Consider the following 17123-nt stretch of genomic DNA (forward strand, 5'->3'; position numbering starts at 1 on the left):
TTGGCTTGGTCCCTGATTCTTACCCACAGGCTTCTGACCTGCTTCTAGCTGTTCTTCAGAGACAGCTGTTCACACTCAATCTCCCTCCTGATGTAGAGGGCAACCCCTCTGCCCCTCTTTCCTCACCTGTTTCTTCTGGAGAGCCTGTAGCCATCAATAGTCACACTGCATTGACATCCCACCAAATTTCAGTAATGGCAAAGAGGTTATCACTTTCTAGCAGCACAGTGGTTTTCAGCTTCTGATTGTTGCCCATGCTGTGTCAATATGGTTATAGAACACAGAATCGTCATTCAAAATGCATTAAGTGCTATATATGAGCAGAGACTGATGGGAGTAAATTTTAGTCTGGAACAGGGGAATTGAGATCTTCTGTATGTGTGTGTTGGTAGCTATAGAAGCACGCCCTTGGGAATGCAAGATAACTTCTGAAATTAACTTAATACAATTCACAGTTTTAGTATGTGTTTTAGTATGTTTTTAGTAGTGTTTTAGGCTGTAGTTAACTCAGCACGGAAAGCCTGAGTGTTTCCATGACATAACTGTTTGGACATACATGAAGCATACCAGGGACCAAGTCCATCTGAAGACAAATGTTTACAAATCATGGGGAGGAAAGATGGATAGGGGATTCTAGATCACTGTCTTTATCCGTTTCATTATGCAGTGCTAGGCAGTTGTGTAGCACCAATGACAGCAGTGAAGAAAAGTGTCATGTATAAGGAAAAAAGCAATTGAGTAAAATTTACTTACGGTGGTGTAAACATCAGTTCATCCATAAGTCTCACTCCAGTTGCTGTGTCTCTAGGGTGTCTCAGCAAGTTGCTAGTGTCTGCTAATTGAAGAATAGTGTTTAACTTCTAAGCTGTGAAGCACTGGGCAGCGCTTCTTCTTCCATGTGGCCACAGTATGGAGTAACAGTCTGGAGTTTTCTTTCCTCCCTTTGTTACAGTCTTTAACRAGTAGGAGTAGACTTTATGGTCCAAAGCCTTTTCTTTCTTTTCTGAAAGGTCTTCTGGTCTTTTCAAGATTATGACAGAATATAAAGTTGAATTGTATTTGAATAGCAGCAAGGTTGAAAAGGGAAAGTTACTTGTGCCCACTGCCCTTACAGCAGAAGTTCCTCAAMAGAAAAAAGGAAATTCCATCTAGAAGCTTTAGCATGGTAGCAGTTTCCTGGTGTCCTCCTATAGTTCTTGCACACCTAGACTTCAAGCTCAAAATCTTGATGACAGAGGTGAAGTGTTGTCGACACTACCTCTTCATACAGGCTGAAATGTTGTCTGCTTTCAGTGAGAATGTCAAAGCTGGGAGTAAACGACTAGATCTCACTAGCTTTTAGCAGCACCCCCTGGCTGTCCGTCTATGCCACCTGGGCCCAAGATCCCCATCTCAGGTCATTTTGCAGCCTTCAACCTCTGCTGTAGGTATGCCAGTTTCCAGCTCAACTACAGCAGTTACTGTGCCTGGCCATGGGTCCTRCTGATCTGGACTGACCCTCAGACTGACACCTACATCCATCATCACTATGGAGCTGCCCAGAAATCACTCAACTAGGCCCTGACCCTGACAGTCATTACTGGACCTGGCCCTCACCATAAACTTTGTATTGACTTCCCAGCTCGRTCTCAGACCTGCTTCAGCACCAGGAATTTGCTTGTTGATCTGGACTCTTGGTTGAACCCAATTACTATCCATAGGCCTGCCCTGCTGCCTCGTTCAGGGGCAGTGGGATGGCCAGCTGACTGATGAGGCTCATGCCCTTCCAGTTGTGACATCATTCTTGGCTCCTCCCTCTCTATCTCATGGAGAGCAGCTGGCCATTGCTGCATTCAATGCAAACAACTGTTACATTAATGCAAAAGAATGATYAAATTTAAGGTGTTATTCTTAACAGTTAAGGGTTAAGTCCAGAATAGTCTAGGTAGTGTTAATTGCTATAATCTATTTACTCATTTGCTACATGATCCTTCTGRGCATTGTGTTGGTTACCCCACTAGCTGAATCTTGAAATTCATTGTATTTGTATACTAAAATCGCCACTATATCCCATATAAGCAATGGTTTGGAAGAAGGGTCATTGAAAACATATAGCAGGTTAGCAGTCTCAAGGTAAGTGGATATATTTCTGATAGTGTTCAAATGCGTGAGGTACCTATGTATTTCTGTCACATGCACATTCTTTACTGGAGTGTGAACCTATAGAAATTAAGTCAGCAATTGTTGTAATGGGCCACAGATAAGAAAGTGTTCCTAAGGAGGAAGTTATATTACGGTTCTATAGCTGTGCCAAAAGGATTATGCATTTAAGAAAAAAAATAGATTTACTTAATTCTCTACTGGAGATTGCCTTCAAAGTAAGGAGTAGACTTGTTACAGTTAATACTCAAGTCTATACAGGTATGTTTGTCACATGAAAGATGAAAAAAGAAGATGGATGCAGTAAAATGGTCACATTTGACTCAGTCTTTTTGCCTATTGTTAGAGGACTTAATGACATAGCGTTCAGTTTTGGTAAAGTAAGGGATACTGCTGTCACTTCAAATGTTCCGGGTTTTGGAGACTGGCAGATAGAGCTACACTGCAATTTTTTGAAGGGCACAGACAATTAAATTACACCAACTTTTTGTTCAGCAACAATACAAATAAAAATGTTTAAAACAGTGTGGGTTTTCAGTAAAGTTAGTTTTGTTATTTTTAAGGTCTAGATTGAAGAAGGACTATGATGACTTTAAAAGACATCCAGACCATGATAAATTTACCAGAGAATTGTGGAGTAATGATGAAAGTGAAGTTGATTCTGGCAAAGAATCTTTTGCAGTAGTATGCGGTAAATCATCAGAGTCTGCAGAACATATAGAAGTTCCCAAAAAAGATCACTCAGACAATGGTAAGCATTTACTGAAATTCAGTAGCTTGAATTTGATTCAGGAGCTGAATTGAGTTTATTTGGGAACCCAATTTTTCGATGTGAGCTTGTGTCCTACTTTTTACTTTAAATGCTGCTGTGATAATTTCAAAATAGGTTCTGGTGCATATCTGTCAGACATAGACTTGAAGAGGGCAGACATGACCAAGATGAAAATTCTGCTATATTCAAGTGTTTGCCATTTTTTGTGTTTAACTATTTCTGTGATAACTTAGTAGGTCTTTGTGGAATTTACTTTTTGGTGGGTTGACCTTGGCTGGCTGCCTGATGCTCACCCAGCCACTCTGTCACCCCCTTTTCCTTAACAGGGTAGGGAGAGAAAATAATATGGAAAAGCTCAAGGGTCAAGATACAGACAAGGGAGATCACTCACTAGTTGCTGTCATAGTCAAAACAGAGTCACATGAGGAGAATAAATTTATTTTGTTGTCAATTAAAGATAGAGTAGGAGAGTGAGAAACAAATACAAAAGCTAAACCTCCTCCCTTTTACATATCCACCTCCTTCCAAGACTCATCTTCATTCCCAATTCTTCCACCCTTGTCAAGTGGCACAGGAGGGATTGACACTGGGGGTTGAGGTCAGTTCATAACATTTAGTCTCTTCTCCTTTCTCATCCCTGCCCCAATGYGGGGTCCCTCCTATGGAATACAATCCTTCATAGACTGCTCCAGTGGGGGTCCTCTCCATAGGCTAGAAATTTTCAGTATAAGACTGTATCAATGTGGGTACCCCCTAAGCCACAGTTCCTGTCAGGAGCCTACTCCAGTGTGGGCTCTTCATGGGCTGCAACTTCCTTCAAGGCATACTCACCTGCAGTAGAATGGGGTCCTCAAGTGTCTGCAGTATATGTACCTGTTCCATCATGGTCCTCATGGGAGCAGATCAACCTGCTGGATAAACGTTACTGGATCTCAGGGGAATCAATTCCAGTGCCTGGAGCACTACTTKCCCCTCTTTCACTGATTTTGGTGTCTACAGGATTGTGTCTTTACATTTTTTCCTCACTCCACTTTGTCACACTCTTCTGCAAAGCATTATCCATGAGACATCACCAGCTTGGCTGACAGGCTCAGCCATGTCCTGCAGTGGATCTGTTTTGGAGCCAGCTGTCTCTGGCACAAGGCAGTTCCTGGTCTCTCTCCTCATAGAGGACCTGCTGCAGCCCCATGCAACCAAAACCTCAACACGTTGGCCCCTCTGTCCACCTGGCACACCTACCTACACTCTCAGCCCTCCTATCACTTCATGCATCCCCTGCTTACTGGCTAGTCCAGCTTGATGCTCAGTGTGAAATGTGACATTCACATCTTTGTCTCACAGGCGTTCCTGACTCACAAATCCACCTGTTAGGCCAGCCCTAGACCCTCCTGCTCACCAGCTAGTCCGGCTTAAGTTTGTCAGTGAATACACACTGAATTTGGGGATATATTGATATATTGACCMCCCCCAGCAGCTGGCACCAGACCCAAAAGGCTGTGAACTCCCACAGTGGTCCTTTGCAGCTCCCCTTACCTTTACATATTGCTTCATGGCATAGCTGTACCAATTCCCTCACCCCTTCCAGCCCCATTTCCAGGATCTCCCCTGGTTTGTAATTGTATTAGGTGCAAAAAGTTGATCTTCCAAGAGGAATCTGCAGTTTCCTGATAGCCCATCAATTGGTGTGATTGGTGAAGTTGTCTCTTGTCATTGTCTCCATTTTTGTTTTGTTAGATCTGCGTCTCTRTATTTTTCCTGGCTTTTCTCTTTTTCCCCTCAGTATAACCTTGCAGGAATATGCATTCTCATGCTCTCACATACCATTATCAGTGGTCATCATGGGAATGACCAGGTTTGGTTTTCCTCACTGTCTCCCATTGCTGGTTAGGTTTTAGTCCCTGTATGTTCTTGTTTATTACTTTCTCCTTTTCTTTTTACCCCCCTTTTCTATTGAAAAGGTCCTTGATCAGATGTCCTTAAAAAAAATTAGAGATTTCCTTCCACGTACCTTTACTCTTGCAAACTAGCATATTGCCTTTAGCTAGACACTGTAAAACTGTTTTATAGGGATATTAGTTGCAAACATGTAAAACACAGTTTCTCTTTTAATATCCTTGCAGATGAAATGAAACTATTAGAGATGAATTTACCTGCAGGAAAAAACAGAATGCTGAAAAAAGAATCAGCTTCTAAAGAAATACAGAAGACACTGTCCAAATGCATTAAACGACAGTTCAAGCAAAGTAGTTGTCTGGATCAAAGCAGTGATGAGCTTTCACCAAGGAAGAAAGCTAAGCTGAGCACTAATGAGGCTGTGGACCAGAGTTCAGAAAGTAGCCTGCAGTCAGGTAGTTGTATGACTGAGCCAAAACAATTTGAAGGGTCAACTCTAGAGYTGTTTTCCTTGACAGATCCTTCAACATCAGCATCAAACTTTCTGAAAGGGACCAAACCCATCCAGGCATTGATTGCCAAGAATACTGGGAACAAAGTGACCTTAACAAATCAACTGTTGCCTACTGCAGGCATAAACATATCAACTTCTGAAAAGTCAGTTTTACCAACTTCAGAATCATCATTGATCAAACCAGCACTGCCCTGCCAGGCCAATTCAAAGACTCCTTTACAAATGGTATACAAAATGCCAAATGGCCACTGTGTACCSATAGACGTTCCCAACAGCTCAGTGAAAATTCAAATGCAAGCTATGATGGATCCTAAAACTGGAGAAAAAGTCATGCAACAAGTTCTTATTTTACCTAAGAATTTTCTTCTTCAGCAGAAGGAAGAAAAAAATGCATCCAAGGACATTCAGTCACTACAACAAAAATCACTTGAGATGCATTGTACATCTTTACCAAAAATGTCCAATGTCAGTGTTCTGGTAACAGGCCCTGCAAATGTCACTCAGTCACCCACTACAATTAGCAAGAATAGTACTCACTCGTCACCAGTGACTGGTCCCATGAACACTATACAACCATTGCCTGAAGTAACTTCGGCAGATAGGTTACTTTCATCAGCAGTTAAGGTAAGGCAAACTGAAAATAACAAAATCAAGACTACAGTTTCGACTCCTACATTGCCTGTATCTGTGGCTTCACCTACTCTCTCTGCAGCTAGCCAGTCCTTGACACCAGCAACAGCATTAAGTGCATCTACAAACACTGATTCTGCCTGTCATAGTCTTGCACCACAACAGCAAGYTGACTCCCTTGAAACTAAGCAAGAGCTGAAGACGGTGTGTGTACGAGAATCGCAATCTATTCTGGTCACAACACGAGGCGGAAACACCGGAATTGTTAAAGTGCAAACAAACCCAGATCAGATTTCACCTAGTAGTTTATGTTCTAGTTCAGTTTTCACTTATGCATCTCAACTTCAGGCCTTTCTTGTTCCAAAAACCACTGCAGTATCGTGCTCTAGTGTTCCACCGGTAGCAACAGCCACATCTGGTCTCTCACATACTGGACAACCRTCTCCTTCTGGATTTGTCCCCTCAACAGCTTCCTCTATCAACATTCCAGCTCTCCATGCTGATTTTACCAAGGCAATGGAGAAAAATATCAAATTCACACAACAGCAGCCAACTGTTCGGGACGCTTCGAGTCAAGTAAGAGAGCACTCCCGCCATGTGTCTTCTTTATCCTCCATTTCATTAGCTAGTAATTTGGTATCTGCAACTCCAAATCCAAACAGTCCTGTTAGTGTGACTAGCCTTGGACAAAGTAATTCTGTTAAGACACCAAACTCTTCTGTGCAGCATCAAGGGGATACTAAAACCAAAACACAATTTATTACACAATCTGAGCCTAATTGTGCAACAAATGGAGATTTAATCAGTGGTACTGCAGTCCAGAAATTTGCATTAATCACAAATCCAACTATTTTATCTCCCTCTGGGGCATCAGGGGTCAATATTATACCCTCTCCAGCATCCACTGCTGTTAATGCTCAGAAGCTAGTTCTTATTAACACACAAATTGCCAATGGCACATCAACCACCAATCTAGTTGCAGAGTCATTGAAACAGAATCTTCCTTCTTCCCTAACGAAAACCCTTGTAAGTGCCACAGAGCAACCACAGTTGGTTTTGATCCCATCTACCATAGGAGCACCAGTCAGAATTAATTCATCACCAACTATTGCTCAAGTAAAAGATGTGAAAATTGGATTAAATATAGGTCAAACTATTGTAAATACTAAAGGCAGTCCACAGGAGGCCCTACCAGTTAATATTTTGAACTCTGGCATTTCTAAGGGAGAAGACAAAATGAGCGCAGCCTTGAGCCCATCCTTGACAAGTAGTACTGTGGTTCCTGTTCCAAGTTTCATTATGTCACCTAATGAATCTGTATGTGTTGCAACAAAAGCTGTAAATGCCTTTACAGTAACAACAGCAAATGCATGTGTAGAATCTGTTTCAGTAACATCAAGTGGCACTTCCTCTGGGACACAGCCTACTGTCTTGATTGATGCCAATGATCCCACAAAAATAAGGCCAGTTCTGGGTAATCGACTTTATACATCAAATACTGGAAATACTGTGGGTATATCAACTGTAAAAACAGGACATCTTGCTTCATCTGTGCTGATTTCAACACAGCCAACAGTATCTCCACAAAGTTTAGCATCTGCTCTGCAATTTCCAGTCATTAGCTCACCTGGATCTGCAGGCACCCCTCACAAGGTGTTACATACAGTTCCTCAGTTGGCAGCAGYTCCAGCTCCTGTTCCAGTACCAAAAAGCCAGTTGCCCACACTGGTTCAGTTTCAGTCATCAGGAATTTCAGCTGCTGTGTCAAACCATGCAGGTATTCACAAACCTCAGAGTGTGTTGCCCCCTCCATCACCAAATACAGGTGAAGGCATTAGTTTTCCCAATTTTTCTGCCCTACAGTGCCAGCAGGTGCCTCCCAGTACAGACAAGCAAAGTAATGCTTGTACTTGTGCTTCTACTTGTGTTCAGATGTCTGAAGCTTCACCACCTGTAACAAGCAAAACAGGAGGTCAGTTCAATGAACCTTCCATTCAACAGAAAATAGTCATTAATACCTGTATGCCTTTGGCACCTGGAACTCAGATAATGATTAATGGTACTCGTTTTGTTGTTCCACTGCAAGGCCTTGGAGCTGGCAGCCATGTTCTTCTTCTCTCCTGTAATACGAAACAGACTCCTTTAACTGTTAACCATGGTCAAGAGCCTCAAGGTGTACCAACTGTTAATCCAATAACCTCGAAAATCATCCTAGCACCAAGTCATTCATTAAGTTGGCAAATACCAAAACATCCTTTGAAAAGCTCTACAAAAATTGTGAACTCTTTTGGAGCTGCAGATGCTTTACCTGTTGTACATGCAACACCCCAGATATTTAGTGCTCCAGCTAGCTCATGTACTCCATTGTCTGCGGGAAATCTGTCTGTATCTTCAGTGGCAAAATCTCCTGTTAATGTAGCTACATCTTCTGTTTCTGCTGTTCATCCTCCAAATTCTCATTTACCAAGCAGCACTTCAATGTTTCACTTAGACACTTCTATCAAAAAACTGTTGGTCAGTCCAGAGGGAGCCATATTGAATGCACTACATACTCCAGCACCAAAAGTTTCTTCCCTGTCTTCATCACTGCTTCCTGTTGTTGTTTCCACAAGTAGAAATCCTACCACTGTCTTCCCTACATCTCAGTCATCTTGCCTTGATAAACCTGACAAAGCTGCATCCTGAATTTACTGCAGATGAGCCACTTTGAAATTCTGGGGCATTCTTCAAACCTTGGAAGTTGTAACTATTGAGTTATTTCTTACAGTGTTTTAAACAGTTGATTTATTCCATATTACTAAGGTTACAGTTCTTAGCTGTTTACCTGTGGGGATTTGAAGGAAGAAAGACTTCAGTTTGTCAGAAATTTTCGGAGAGTTCTCTAATAAAAAACTCAAAAATGACCAATGAGTTCATGAAACAGTTTGGAGAAATCTCACKTTTTGCACATGCTCCATCTTATATTATGGACTGTTTGCCAGTGTGTTTATGACAGTATATATTCCTTTTTTATTTGTCAAATTTATTTTTGACTTGTTTCTTTTAAAAAAAAATTATGCATTGTAAAAATGCGATCTATAGTATAGGATTGTACATATTCCTGAATTCCTAAAAACCTGTGCTAAACAATATGTACAAAGAACTATGCTGTCTTATTTATGTTTTGTTTACATAATGTATAGTTTTTTAAGTATTTTAGTAAATTTGGACCAGTGTACTGTTTAGCAACAATGCAGGAGAATCTGCATGTAATAAATCAAGTTGCTGTACTGCTTTGTGTTGGCAGTAGTTAAAAATATGTGGATCTGGGAGAATACATGTGTGTGTGTGTGTGTATTTATATATATACACATATATACATATATATGTATGTACATACACATATATATACATATATATGTACATATATATACACATACATATTTCTTTTGGGATATGGTAGAATGACATTATTTAATCTCTTCAGTTCTTCTCTGATTTTACATTTCACGTGATTTCACCAGATTTGGAAGGAAGGCCTCCTTATTGCTCTTCATGATAATAGGGCAGGATAACACATACTTCATCCATTCTTAATGGTTTGGTTGTATTGCCTAAATAACTCCAGTGAAGTGTTAAGGCTACAAATGGCTTCCTAGACACCAGTGTAAGTCACACTGATTGTTGTTAAGGACTACCATGCTTTGTCTCAAAGCTCAAAAGATCTGTTGAACAGTTCATTTTTCTCTGTTTTACAGTCCTGTATGCATTTCCACATATCTGGTAACTGTATCAAGGTCACTCACTAATCTTCCCTCTAGTCATAACAAACTACCCATTTGTTACACTGGTCATGCTTTCTACATCTGTGTGTTTTCTTTAGCTTGTCTGGAAGGAGACAGACCTTCTTTAGGTCTATCTGGAAGGAGGCTGCTAAAACATCACACAATATTAAAAGAAGCTTTATTAGTGCTTTGAATGGGGATAATTCACATATTGCATAAACCTTCCTTTTTTTATACAGTGTATTCAGTATTTATTGACTTAGTTCAGCATTTGATCTGAYAAAGCCTTTGGGTTTTCTGCAGATTTGCTGAGTTCACAACTGCCTGCTGCAGTGCTCATGGAGATATGTTTTTTGATATCTTTTGTGGTTTTACATAGAGAGAAAGGGTGCCCATCTTATGGAAGATGATGATTTTAGAATTGTAGTCTTCGTACGTGTTGGATTTTTTGTGGAGTTTGTTGGTTTGGGGTTTTTAGAAACTAGAAGCAAAGATTTCAGAAAAGCTTATGAATTATAGTTGCCTTTTAAATAGCTGTGACTTCAAAGGGGATAAGAGCTTACATATCTGTATTTAGCAGTGTTAGATGAGTTTCATAAAGATGAAGCTTCAACCTTGCTCCTCAACCTATTGAATTTTCTACTTCCCTTCTCCTTTAGCTGTACACAGTTTGGCAGTTCAGTTATTGGGTTGAGGAACAGGACCACATCTTACTCCCTCTTTGTCGGCTGCCCTGTAAATGGTTCTGGAATATAACCTGGTAACTATTTAGCTAAAGTTCTGGGAAAAGGGGGGGAAGAAAGGCTTGTGCCTTCTGCAGAGGACGTTTCCTTTTGCACTAACTAAAAGAACTGCATTGGGAAATTGCATCTTTCTGGATCAGATATCTCCATCTTACCTGAGCGCTGGGARAGATGGAAGCTGTCAGTTTTGGAATGAAAGAAGGTTTTTTTAAATTTAGAGAAAGCTACCTGCTGCACATGTCCTACTTCTCATTAAAGGTGTTCTGTAACTGATTTTGCAGACATCTGGTAGTAATGGTTCTGCCTGCCAGAGTTTACAGTACTAAGGATTTTTAAGTCTGACTGCATTTCACAGTTGAATGCTGCAGGTGATTTTTCCAGCAGAGGGAGATGACAGAGAATGACAGTTTCTTCATGGACATTTTACATGTTCTAAAACCATACATACCAGCAACTCATTTTCTTTCACTTGGTTGAACCTTGGAACTCACTTTCTTGAATTTTTCTCTTTTTGCAATGTTTTTTTCTCTTTTTTTTTTTATTTTTTATTTATATTTACTGTAGAGTGAGTTGTCTACATTGTTTGGAAAGCTCAAGACTAGGTTCTAGTATTGGAGATGTTCTTGATGGGAAAAAATTCTTGCATGACATTTTTCTGTGTGCTAATGTAGTAGAAAGATGTATGCTATAATTGATTCTAATAAAGGGAAAAGTTAGAAAAGTTGAACTGAGGAACTCAGGACTTGAGTAACTTGCTTGAATGATTTCCAAGAAATTTTCTGAATTAATATAATAATATTTTATGATTTTCATAAATATTTTATAATTTGGCAGACATAAACTTTATAACATGAAAAGTTTGATTCAGTTTGATGAGASTTTTCATACATTTTTATTCTCTGCTAGACATATGTTCACATTCCAAATCCTGTTTGAGAAAGACTTGAGACTGCTACGTAATGGGCTTGCAACATTCATTGCATAAACCCAAACATTAGTAATTTTTGTTAATAAAATCCCAATTCTCAATACTCCTGTCTGATAATATAAATGTCAGTCAGAGATAAGCCTTTTTTTCAAATGAAAGTAAATACCCATTGACAATTTGCTATGTACCTTTTGCTCTTTACCAAAAGTGTAGTGCTACCATTAGCACAAAAAGTGGATTATATTCAGACAGAATGAAAAAGCAGAACTGCCTGTATCTTGACTTGAAGTTAAAAACACATTTAATGAAGCATATAAACATAGAAATATAAATCAACCTTTTAAGAAAATACGTTTCACTTTTCAGAGCTTGTAAAATGCCTTGCTTTTAGACTCCATCAGATATTTTATACAGGTGTGCATATGCTGTATCACATGCAAAATTTCAGGTTTATTAACGACTTTGAATATTTTGAATTACATCCTTCTATTTACTTGAACGGAAATGTTCTGCACAATGATTTTGCTTTGCTAGGAGTAGAAAACTGCATTAACATTGCTTCACTGTTCAAACCCCCATGTGTGTGATGCCATTTTCTTGTAGGGATTCTGCTACACTAGAAACAATAAAATTTCACAAATCTTAGGCATCATAGAAGTGTCTATTCAAACCAAGTCATTCAAATGTGTACTGATTTCACTGTGTGACATAGCAAAGGGTTCAATATGTAAAGGGAAGCAAAAATTCTCCTGCTAACTGAGTGTAGAGAAACTAATCTGTTTCATGGGAGTGGGTCAGAAAATTACTGAAAGTTATCGTTTGAAGGGTGTCCATGGCCACCACAATGTGTGTGGTTCATAGTTGGTTTTGCTTATACTTTGTGGTAGCGCAGAATTTTAGTAGCCTGAATTAATTTTAAAGTAAATTAATGATTTTCATTAAGGCATGGATGTTTGTTATGTTTGTTAAGGAATGTTTCCTTTAAAAAGAATGGCCAGAGGTGCTCACAAAGACTTCATCTCATGTAGACTGCTCCTTACAAGCTGCACCTAAAATGAGTTTAATGGCTCAAAGTAAAATTAATAAAAAAGATTAATAATGCAGCATCAGATATAAGGTCCATCTATCCTATTATCATGGCCATCTATCCCAGCATCACCTAGTCTCTTGAAGCAGTCAACAGTAGCATTCCAAAAGAGCCCAGTAAGAGGCTTGAATATGCTTTTAGTATCCACTAATGTGTGGGCCAGTCTTCTTCACACAGCTGTGATTTTTTTCAGTTTAATAGCTTTCGGCGTATTTCTCTTGATGAGGTACACTAATTCTTTCAAGAATTCATGCAAGCCTGTAAAAAAACTATTACCATGCASAGCATCTACTGGTAAAGAGTATGTAAAGAAATCTCCTTTTTGTTTTCCAAACCTGTCATCTGCTAGTTTCATTTGATGCAAATAATATTTATACTGTAAGATACAATAAGCCTTTGCTCTTTGTTATTTTTTTCATGTGGCCTATGTAGACCTTTGCCATGTTTGTTGTCTCTTTTCTAGAATAAAGAGAAATCGTGAATTCAATTATTTCTTTCAGTGAAGTAATCAGTTGCTGTTATTGCTGTGTATATATTTTCAATTTTACTATATCCTGGAGATATGGTATCAGGTGCATATTATGAAAGCACTATGATCTATTCAGCAGTGTGTTGATGATTTTCCTTTCATAATTATTATTTCAATGTTGCTGGATTGGTTTCTGCCTATTGTTTAGCCTCATACTAACTTTTTCATAGAAGTATCAATTGTAAACCACCTTCACATCAGTATCAACTCAATTATCCTACAAAACTATACCACTTGCAGAATATTGTAGCTGTAAAGATACGATCTTTAAACGAGGTTATTGAAACCACTGCAAGTCTGGCACTCCCTAGTTTGCTTGGTTTAACTCTCTAGAAGGTGTAAAAGGATAAACTGCTCTAATGATTTTGAACAGGCTGCTTTTTTAATGTCATTATTTTTGTGTATAGGGTACAAGATAAGGTCTCTATATAGTCATYTAATACGTATTGGCATCCAGATAAAGATTTTTTAGTTGTCGAAGAAGCCACTTTGTGAATGTCAGACAGAGTAACGATATTTTAAGATATTTTGCTTGAAACTACGGTAGCATAAAAGCAAACTTTAACATCCTGATATATCTTGATGTATTTTCTTCTTTTCTCAAAATATGGAATTGTTTGGTCAGTAATCAAACCTGGATGTCTTGCATAAACTTGGAAGCCAGGATACTTCATTGTTTCATATGTGACTGGTCCAGAAGTTCTTCAGAAAGTTGGTGTTCTTACAGTATTTTATTACAATCTCAGCTGAGTTAAATGAAAATGGTATGTAAAAGCAGTGTAAAGAAAGTGTAAAGAAAGTGTAAAGAATGTAAAGAAATTGCTTATACTATTTCTTGATACAGTGTTTGTTACACAGAAGATCTATTAAAATGTGCATAAATATGATTTTCCACCTTTTTGCAGATGAAGATAATGAAGTTTTGAGTTCTCATAGCAACATGAAGGAACTGGGAATAGAATCCTTGGTCCCCTGACTTCTTCCAGCATCCCCTCCATAACTAAAGGTTAGATACCTAGATTACTGCTTTATCTTCCCCTATTCTAAATTTTTACAATAAAGAAAAAATTATTTGGAAAATGCAATTATTTTCAAGAATGTGAGGAGCATTGACAAACAGAATTTATAAAAATTAAATAGCAAAGGAAAGGAAGATAATAAAAAATAAACTGATTTTTGTGATTGTCTTCAGGCTTTAGAGCTTTGCTTGTCAATGCTGATGTCATAAAAAGAATACAATATACTCCTTAAATTAGTAGTTCATATTGATTCTATCTGATAAATAAGTATAAAATCAGACTGTTTTGGTTGTCAAGAGGTCATTGGCATCTGGTACCATTATATACATTGAGATCTGTCCATGTAAAGTGCTGTTATTTGTAGTTATTCCTCACTCTTTCTTTTAATCACGTGCAGCAGTGAAATTGAATACTAGAGAGAGATTAGTGACTGGGTATTACTATGCAGCCATGGGCTGTCTTCCTTATAATAAAGGAAGAGTAGTATCATGATGGATTCTGCTTACACAGTATAAAAAGCAGGTATTTTTAGTATTACAATCAATTTTAGCTGCTGGGAAGGAGGGATTGCTAATAACTATTTTTAAAAAACCTTGTGAATTCATATTAGCAACATACCAGTACTGAAATTACAGTAGTTTGTTTGAGGCTTGTCTGGACAGTATTCTACAGTTCAATTAGATGTTACACCTTCAAAATATTGTWCTTGCCAGTGGAATGCTTTGTGCAGTGTGATCTTAGAACTAAAAGTGGGAGAGGCCTTTCTGAAGTATTTGCCTTCTTCCATGGCTGAAGAAATTGATGGAAAACGAAACCTTTTCATTGAAAGAGGCCATGTCTGAAAGTTAATTTCATACTTAAGCACATGAAATGCAAGCGATGTGGCTGGTGCAGCAACCCTGTCCTTGTATGAGCTGTACCTTGGACTCAGCATTTCACTCACTGTAGTGGCCAGTAGAGAATGCTTAGTAGAAAAAACTAAGAAACAGATGAAGTATGAGTTAATTTTCCCAGTATGTATAGACGCTCTCTTACAGTAATTCCAGAAGAATTGTGTAAACTCAGCCTGAGCTTGTCTGTGCCATGAAAGGGTGGATTTTGCAACTAAAGAGTCAGGTACTGGAAAAAGGTGAACAGTAATTAAGAGAAGCAGAGCAGAAAAAACATTGATATAAAAGCATAAAACTGCTTCTCCATTTTAAGAAGTGGTAAGATCCTGTTAAACATCAGAAGTTCTAAATGAGGACTTGACCAAAATTGTTGTTACGGCCAAAATCCAGGAAGTGAAGCTCTCGTGGGCTACACATAYTGGGAATTGCAAATGTGAGAAAGACAGTAAGTCTGTGTCAATACAAAAAATGTTCAGGTTGAGTTTCCTGGAGATAGAGAAATAGGATTAATTTATTTCAAGACAGACATCTGACATATTTTAATCCTTGCAAGGATTTCTCTATAGGAGATTAATATTCATGCTTACCATATGATTTTGTTGTTTTAATGCAAATTCTGAAGCAATTCCAAGGTTTTCCTGAGTATGGCTACCAGGTGACAGTGCTAAAATTGCTCCTGAAAACAACTGCAGAATCAAATCTAGCACTGAACAGTGTTTTAAAAGGGCAACTGTTTTGCTGCAGAGTGTCAGGAGCAATGAGTTCTTTGGGGTGTATATGATGCTATGGAGAAAGAGAAATCAATTACTTTTTCCAAGGTAAGTGGGAAAGAATTTGATAGAATTTGGAAGATTACACCTTTTTCTTAAGAAAATGCTTTTCAACCAAAATGAGTCCAATTGTTCCCCTTATAGCTGCAAGAATGCAGCTGATGGTAAGGCAAATTGAAAGAAGAGTTGTGAAGGAGGAGGGCTGCTTTTCTATGTAAGCAGATAACATAGCAAATATGCAGCAGAGAATTTTCTCCCATCCAGAGATGGAAGCTAGCAGAGTTGAAAAGACCTTAACAAAACTAATAATGAAAGACTGAACTATTTATATTAGGCAATCCTTCCTTGTTTTTACTGATTTGAACTCAACTGATGTGGACACATGTATCTCTCAGGAAAGGAGCAAATAAAGCACGTGGTCCAGACATGTAATCGGGGCTATACTAAAATAGCTTGAAAATGTGAAGGCACATGTGCTGCTCAAGCATTGTTCAGATTTTCACCCATGTGAGTGGGTTTGGACCCACTGGAGTTTGGACCTATCCCATGCCAAGAGCTTTCTAGGGGAGCAAGAGGAGGCAATAACTGTGTGTTATATTTGTAACTTTAATGTCAAAAGTGTTGGTACCATGGATTATACATTCTGTCCCTTTTCCTCTAGTTAAATAGAGCCCAGTAGTCTCTGGTACTTTTTTTTTTTTTTTTTTTTTTTTTTTTTTTTTTTTTTTGATGAGTAAGTATCGTAGAATCACAGATTCAGAGAGTGGGTCAACTGAAAGGGACCACAGAGGGTCAGCTGGTCCAGTCTCCCTATTTCAAGCAGGGTCATCACAGACCACATGGCACAGGATTGCTTCAGATGGTTCTTGAATACTTCCAGTGAGGGAGACTCCACAGCCTCTCTGGACAMTCTGTTCCAGTGTGAGAGATGGGATCCAGTGTGATTTGAGAGATGGTTCATGGTGGATGAGGATGAGGTGGCCRAGCCTTTCTCTTTCCTATTGCTTTGAACACAGGCTGTTCGGAACACCGCTACCCCCCAAAATACAGTCTTTTGTGTTGACACACAATCTAAAAGTAGAATCTATGTGGACAAACATCTAGAAGGGTTAGATTTTTACAGCAAGTTCATTTTGTTCATTAGAAACCTAAGGCAGCTGCCTTTGAACCAAGGACATTTTGGAAGGAAAGGAAAGTAAAGTGAAAACTGGAGGTTCTCTAAGGATGCAAAATATGGACAATCAATTCCAAAATGGACACAAGTGCTAGGTTTTAGCAGGCAGCCTGTATGGGATGTGTAGATAGTAGCTGTAGATAGCTTTTTAAACTTTATACTGCTTCTAGTTTACCTTTATTACTGTATGTAACGCTCGTTGTGGATGTGTGTCCAAAGGAACAGTGGAAATCTTCAAGCACTTTTCAGCTCTAATGGGCAGTAAAATATG

General features: G+C 38.8%; 1 protein-coding gene across 1 annotated transcript in view; it reads left to right on the top strand.

Annotated features, from left to right (window-relative positions):
• The window catches only part of KIAA2026 (KIAA2026 ortholog), a 52902-nt gene extending 39142 nt beyond the window's left edge, over positions 1 to 13760 (top strand). Inside the window, exons 7-8 of the mRNA XM_057380135.1 lie at positions 2703 to 2890; positions 5032 to 13760. Of these exons, the coding sequence (XP_057236118.1) occupies positions 2703 to 2890; positions 5032 to 8633 (3790 nt within the window). The 3' untranslated portion in view covers positions 8634 to 13760. The remainder of the gene's footprint in view (positions 1 to 2702; positions 2891 to 5031) is intronic.
• Positions 13761 to 17123: the final 3363 nt, after the last annotated feature.

The sequence above is a fragment of the Malurus melanocephalus genome, unplaced genomic scaffold (genome assembly GCF_030028575.1).
Source record: "Malurus melanocephalus ecotype Western Australia unplaced genomic scaffold, MMel_1.1 scaffold_437, whole genome shotgun sequence".
Classification (NCBI taxonomy): domain Eukaryota; kingdom Metazoa; phylum Chordata; class Aves; order Passeriformes; family Maluridae; genus Malurus; species Malurus melanocephalus.